We start from the raw sequence: 7,834 nt of genomic DNA, 5'->3' as shown, positions 1-7,834 counted from the left end.
CTCTAAAGCCTCACAAGAGCTGAAGGTTTTTAAAGGATGCCTCTGGTTGCAACTCATCTTGACATGAAAAAAGTGTCTTTGTTCAATTTAGGTGTGCAGATAAAACAAGCAGTAAAGACATTTATTTGAAAGTTATTTGACTGAGCTATGGAGATGCAGTCTGATGGTGCTGTATGTTTGACACAGTTCACAACCAAATCCCCACAGTAGCAGTAGAAGAAAGCAGAAGGGTCAAAACAGCAAAAGCCAAAAATCACTGTTGGATGCCAGTGATCTTCAGGCCCTCAGGTTTTGTGCATTTAAAACAGTCATGATTCTGTTACGGAAATCACTGTTTGTGAACACGGTTCTCCATGCCTTACACAAATGTAAGTTAAAACTCTGTCAGAAATGCTGCTGTCGTCTCTGGATCAAAGTTAACTTCAGATGGACTGAAGCTAAGTGGGACACTGTTCTGTGGTCAAATAAATCAAAATCTGAAATGGGACAACTTAGATAACATGGATGCTGAAGCTGCTAGACTAAAGAAAAGACTGGAACGGTATTTGCACCTAGTTCAAAAGCCTGCATGTCTGGTTGTACAGGGTTACATTAGCACTTATGAAATTGACCTGCAGATGCGGAAGGGCAACACAGGTACTAAAATCTTGATATGGGTTTAAAAGTGACATATTCTTCCATCTGGATGGCATCTTTTCCAAGAAAGCTCTGACATATTTCCAATTACTATATAGAGCAATATACTAAATCTATTACAGCAGCTTGACTTCATAATATAGAGGAGTCTGGGTGCTGTGGTCTGGCTTGAGTCTAGATCTTTTACACATTAGGAGTATAATGAAAAGAATGGCCAAAGCTTACCCCTTACAAAAGTCCAGCATTGGTTTCCTCAGTTCCCAGATGTTTCTGGACTGTTGCCATAAGAAGAGAGGATGTCACATAGTCTTGTGTCATTTTTTGAAGATGTGTTGCTGCCATTAAATTCTTAAAATTGTATATTTTCCATGTAAAATGTTTGATATGTTGTCTGTTTTCAGTTATGATTAAAAAATATGTTTCCTTGTTCTTACACCAAAGTACAGGCTCTCAGAATGTGCACTACTCAGTCATACGCTAGAAGTAAAGAAGTGTTTGTGCTGCCAGGGCACCAGGAGATATTAACAATTTCAAAATGCATTTTTGATTGTAACATTACAGTGGATAAAACTTTGGTAATCTGTTCTCAGATAAAGAAGTTTCCCATGGAAACAAAGCTGGTTAATATCTACCGACCTACACAACCTCTTCATAAACGTCACGTTTATGCCTCCCGTGGAACTCCTCTGACTCCCCGTAAGCTGCAAAACACATAAATGATTCATGCATTTTTATAACTCCAATTGGCACATTACATATATGACCATTTTTCCATTCTTCAGATGAATGGTGTTATGATCCACATCACTGTGGTATGTATCAGCACATTTAGCTGTAGAGTTTTATGCAGGTTATACTCCATTTTGATTTTGACTTGTCCTAAAAATGTTTTCTGCAAATAGCTGTCACTCCACCTTCTTGGCACCTTCTGCCCGGCTCCCACTGTAGCGGTACATATCAGTCACCCATCAACATTAACACAAACAATGTTGTGCCAGACAGCAATCTTGATGCCTTTTTTTTTATGCACAATTGTTTTGGATATGATTGATGTAAACATTCTTATTTACATCATTACAAGATGTTACATTACAATGACAATCTATTTCACAGAAATCAAAGAGTATGATTGTTATATTCTCTTCTTTTGTTCTCAAACAACCTCCAGTGAAGTGTGTACTGGTGAGAAATTTGATGGAGGTGTCAGGAGGAGGTTTGGGGCATGACTATACCATCCTAGAGTTCCACTTCCATGGGGTGACACATCAGATACATCTGAAGGCTCAGAGCATACTGTGAACTCAATAAGATACCCAATGGAGGTAGTGACAAAGATTAAGCTTTTTTTTTTTTTTTTATAACCAAACACACACCTGTTTATACTTCATTCCATTAATTCTTTTTCTTGTCCAGATGCACATTGTAAGCAAGAAAAAGGATTTAACTCTGGATCAGGCACTACAGGCACCTGATGGCTTGGCAGTGCTGGGATTTTTTATTAAGGTAAAACTTGGACAAGTGAAACTGTGAGCAACAATATATGTGCTTTATTGGTATCAAACACCTTTGAGTGCTTGTAATAAATGTACCAAACACGTACATGTCAAAAAAAGCTAAATCTATACTATACTCAAATTTCTGACGGCATCTGCAATGTGAACAGGGCAGAAGTAATTCCAAATAATAGTTTCCACTGACTGACAGGTGCCATCACGTACAACATTACATCAGTATTTCATCTAAAGACAAACAGTTTCCATTTTAACCTGCTCCACGCACAAAGTTGTGTTATCACTGTCTCAGGCACTCAGTGTTGTTGATTGACAGTGCAGTTCATGCTGGTGGCTGATGACAGTTTTTATTTCAAGGACGGAAATCCATTTCTGAAAGTTAAAGTAAAAAATGTATATTTTCTGCTCATTTGACCTAAATGATTATCAGAATTCCACAGAAATCTGAGAAAAGTGAACAAAAAACCCTGAAGTGATTGATAGGTCTATAAAAAGAAAGCATAAGCTGTCTGTAAACACTTTGTCTTAACCCTCTCAGGCTCAAATTAAACTTTTTGTTGCTAATGCACAACCAAGTCCTGCAGTGGTACTTCTGAGTAAAAAAAACCTCATAAAATATGTATGTGGGGTAATCAGGTTGTTAGTTTTTAACTGTTGCAAATCGGCAACGCCTGCCTCGAGAGGGTTAATATCCATTTTCTAGTCCACCCATACTACCAAGAGAACCTCTCATGGGAGCACTGTATCAGGAACAGCAACGGTGTGTTTTTTAATGTTTTAATTTTTTAAGTTTGTTAAACTACAACCCATATGTTTGAGTTTCTTTCTAATTATCCAATATAACTGTCTCGATAGACACATCCCACATCAGCACTAACATCTAAGACAAACGCCTGGAAAAAACTGACCAGCTATCGCTCAAAGATCCACAAAGTTGGTGAGCACAAATGTACTTTGTTGAATATAAAATCAAAATTCTGAATGAGGACCTAAGCAGATCACTGCAACTTGTGCATTTTCACTTCCTTGCAGGTACAACAGTGAAGGTCACAGACGATATCTCCATTGATGACTTGCTTGGTGATGTGAACCGCCATGAATACTACCGCTACAGTGGCTCCCTGACCACACCTTTATGCAGTGAAGCAGTTGTCTGGACAATCTTTAAAGAGTCAATCAATGTGGACTTAAACCTGGTAAGTTATACGTAATGTCAGATATTTAAAAAAGGTAATTCAGCCTTGAGGCCTTTGCATAGTATGCCAGATGAAGAAAAATGGGAGTAATAATACAGATGTTTGACATTCCTATGTACAATGGTTAAAATTACTATATTCCCTTTGTACTGAATTGTGTTTACACAATGAGAAGGCTGATTGTTATTAAGAGGCACCTAGACAGGGAACAAATGCTTTTTGGGGGTTGTTGTAGCTCAGGAGGTAGAGTAGGTCATCCATTAATCGGAAGCTTGGTGGTTTGATCCTTGGCTTCTTCACCCTGCATGCTAAATATTCTTGGGCAAGATACTAACACCAAGTTACTCTCTAATGCACCTATCCAAGTATGAACGTGTGTGAACAGCAAAAAGGACTTAATTAGAAAAGGCATAGAAAAAAGTGTTTGTGTGAGTGAGTATGAATGAGGCAAGTTGTATAAAGCACTTTGAGCACTATATAGAAACCAGCCCTTTTTTACTTTCTACAAAATTGCACATTCTTTCAGTCTTAAGCAATTTTTAAACATTTTAACCAACAGCTGTATCTTGAAATGAACAGTAATACTGATGGTAGAGAGTCGGTAATGTGTATTCCACGTGACATTACGGTCAGCCACTTCAGCTGAGAGTTTATGGATTTAGACGTTAGCATGACGTTATCTCATGAGTTTCCATCTAAAGGCGACATACTCTGTTCTGATTGAGGGATTTCCAAAAAAATAAAAGGTACAGGTCTGCTATCACTTTGCTAAGACATTAAATTGATTAAACCACTGATCACGAAGAATTTATCATATAAAATATTAAAATATCTCTCCCATGGGCAGTGACGAAACAGTGATTTTTTTTTACTAGTTCCTTATTATCTATAGAGATACCACAACACACTATAGATTTAAAACAATATAGGTTTATTCAGTGCAAATATTATTAGTTAATAGTAGGAATCTTTAGTGAATGAATAGTAACAACTTTAAACTTTTATTGTGTTTAACTTTACTAGGTAAACTATGTCATTACATTTAAAGTTCACTGTTCAGTCCTTTGGACAGCTGGTTTTGTGAAAATCCAAAATGTCTCCCTTTTCTTTAGTGGCAGGTCATGATCTCTAGCCAAGTTTTAAGTATGTTTAATCCCAGAAAAGCAGAGAGAAGCTATGGTATGTTTTATATTATTAATGTTGGCAACTTTATATCACAAAAGAAACATACCTAAAAACAGAATGTATCAGAAACACGTGATCCTTGGCCTTCAGCTGGAATAACTTTCATGCATACCAACATGCATATATCATGTAGGAAACTATTCTTAATTAATAAATGCTGACTACATTTCACTGTAAATATTGATTTTTTTTATGTTGTCCTTGACTTGATAACGGTATTGAACAGTTTTTAGGAAACTTGTTAGACTTGAAATCGGTGACCAAGATCGAGTATGATTGTGATAGTTGACCTTAACAACACACACTGAAAAGCCAAGCGCATCTACTATCATAAAAAAATTTAAGAAAATACCATACTTTTTTCATAGCAATAATGTGATAGAACGGCACCACAGCACAATAAGCTATGATAGACTACGTTCAAATAGAGTCAATATAATGTTGGTTCAGGTAAAGTGATTCATCTGCTCGGTTTCCTCTGGTGTGAATGACACTTTCAGTTATCTGTGAAATCAGCTGCTCTCAGTATATCACTAATCAGTGCTGGGCAGGAAGAGAAAAATCATGTGACTGTCTTCAACAGTTCAACACATTCTTTGGCAATCTGTACATGCGTCAGGTGAGGTCACCTTTTCATCAACCCTTATGAGGCTTCCACGACAGGCGCCAGCAGTTAGCAGATTACATAACAGGTTACACTTCTGCACCAATAAACCAGGAGCATGTATTCCAGTGCAGGAACATAGACATCAAATAATGATGTGAACATTAAATATGTCTTAAAAGATCTTTTTTTCCCTTTAAACCCACCAGATGAAGATGTTCCCTAATCAAACAGGATATTTCAATGTGTATCGACCCACACAGCCCTGTCATACCAGAACAATCCTAACTACAGCTGGCAGCGTTCGACAGTACTCCTCGACATCTGTTATGGTTTCTACTGCTGGTACGCAGCACCGGTGTCTATTTTATATAATTTAGATCAGCCAAGAACTGCTGTGAAGAATATACTGTGCTGCACTTATTAGGTTCTTTATATGTTAGCTTGGAAAGTGATTTTTCATTGGTGACATTTGAATATGTAATTTTCATTACTTTCATTGTATTATTATTATTGGTTGATTTTAGTGTGAGCAGAAATGCAGTTTATAAAACTTTGAGGGGATTCATGTCATACTGCCATGATATTAAACCTTGAAACTGAGATTACCAGTTACAGTTACCAGTAACAAAAATATTTCTGCAGTTGCTATAAAATAGCTGTTTCTTTTACTTCATCAAAAAAATATCTTATGAGGAAAAAAAAAATCACTATTTAAAAAAGCTTTTCTTTAGTAAAGGTGATATGTTTGCTATACAAAAAGCAAAGTATAACAGTATATTTTTAAATCAAACACTATTCTTTAGCAGTGGGAAATGTATTCTTCTAGCCAGTTTAAATATAAAAAAAACCCCACTTGTTTCAAATTGAAATGTGTGATTCTTATATGACGCTACAGGTCTGAAGCTTCATGTCTGCTAGGGTTCATTTCACTTACATGCTTGATATAATATATATAAAGTGAGGAGGGAATTTAAAGCTCCTTCAAACTCGGGTCCTCTACCAGAGGCCTGGGAGCTTGAGTTTCCTGTACCTGTGGTTGACCCCAGCCTCTATGGATCTTGTGCTTAGATCTTGTTCCTGTGCGGCCATGATTGGCAATAAATACAACTGAATTGGACTGAATTGAATTGGTGCCATGTAAATGTGAATCTGATCCATTTATTTATTTTGTAACCGTTACAATACATGGCTCTATGTTACTCTGAAGTTGCTGTTACTTTTAATAACATCAAGATTAGTATGTCAGCCAAACAAAAGTAACGAGGGAGTGCCGTCTTTTGTCAGTTTGACTTTTATGTCAGCAAAAACTACAGTTGATCAGGAACCAGTCTAGGTGCCCCATGTTACTTAGACATAGATAACCTGCGTAATCTCTACTCAATTGCATTGAGCATGACCTTTAGCGTATAGTGGTGTAACCTAAAATGCATTTTGCGCTGATATCATAATGGCACAAAGTTAAAAGAAATGTGTCATCTTTAAGTACCAATACAGTTGGAATATCACAGTATGTCATCCTATAGCTGCCCTTTATCCTTTAAGTTTAGGTCCTCTACACAGTGGTTGATTCTTTCTATATGAAATGACTGGTATGTACTAGGAACTGATCTGATATCTCTGTGCTGGTGTTGTTTTTACGTCATCATAACTGCTGATCCAGGAACAACATCACAACTGACAAATGACGTGGTCTGAGCGTTCAATTAGCATTAGCCAAGAAGTTAGTTAATGCTTTTAAAAGCAACCATCAGCAAACCAAGACGAATTACTTAAATTTGGGTAACAGTTAACCTAACTCTTTGTTCTAGGGCATTAGGCAAACCAAAGCATTTTTTTCTTTCCCGCCACATTGCAAAGTTACGACACCGCAACAATGTGGTTGATCAGTTGGTCGATCAATTGCAATGTTGATCCTGGACCAATAAAACAATAAATCACATGATAGGGTTGGGCAAGGTTTACAATGGGTCCAATCGAAACCTTGGCTGATTGTGACCCAAACCTGTTTTCACACCTTGGCTCGTGTGATGAGGTAGAGGATCAATGACCCTCTTGCGGACACTCCTATAGGGCTTAAAATTTGGAATATTAATTGCACTTAGAACTGAAGAAGCTTCTCGGATGAGAGGTGAAACGCCTTCAAGAAAACTTGAAGTCCAGATGCTTTTCTTTCCATGCTCCTTAGACCATCCCTGGCCAACATTATCATGATGATACAAAAATAGCAGCAACATATCATAATTAGATATCTCCATATAAGCACAAAACACACCTCTAGAAGTTTAATATGAATGAAAAAAAAAATCATTTTCTTTAATTTTGATTTAACTTCACAACTACATACGATTTGTTTCCAAAACCCAGGACCAGTATTCTGCTCACAAACCTTCTCAGAAAGTAGTTTTAGCGTTTCACAAAGCTTTCTAGTTTAAAAACCTTCTGGTCACGAGAAAACATAAACAGGGACATGCAAAGGAAAATTATCAGTGCAGCTCTAAGCAAGCTATGGACTGAAAATAGTAACATATGATATAACACATTCTTCCAATAGGTTTGACTGGTTGATTAAACAAACAAAAAAACCAACAAAACTAGAAAAGTTGCCTGTGAATGCCAAAGTGAAAACAAACAGTGTCACAGACATTGCATGTGTACAATGTGTGCTTACGTAATCATATTTTTCATGGTGATAAATCAAA

The 7,834-nt window shown here is 36.9% G+C and overlaps 1 protein-coding gene across 1 annotated transcript; it reads left to right on the top strand.

The window, feature by feature from the left end:
- Positions 1–500: 500 nt before the first annotated feature.
- Positions 501–6,036, top strand: LOC309713179 (putative carbonic anhydrase 5; the record flags this gene model as incomplete). The annotated part of the gene is given in 7 exon segments (XM_082544580.1): positions 501–636; positions 1,805–1,885; positions 1,888–1,958; positions 2,050–2,139; positions 3,003–3,084; positions 3,180–3,343; positions 6,031–6,036. Coding segments are annotated over 7 exon segments (630 nt in total).
- Between the last annotated feature and the right edge of the window lie 1,798 nt (positions 6,037–7,834).

The sequence above is a fragment of the Aulonocara stuartgranti genome (assembly GCF_965226115.1).
Source record: "Aulonocara stuartgranti genome assembly, chromosome: 8".
Classification (NCBI taxonomy): domain Eukaryota; kingdom Metazoa; phylum Chordata; class Actinopteri; order Cichliformes; family Cichlidae; genus Aulonocara; species Aulonocara stuartgranti.
The sequence above is the reverse complement of the archived record's forward strand: the minus strand, read 5'-3'. Positions and strand labels throughout refer to the sequence as shown.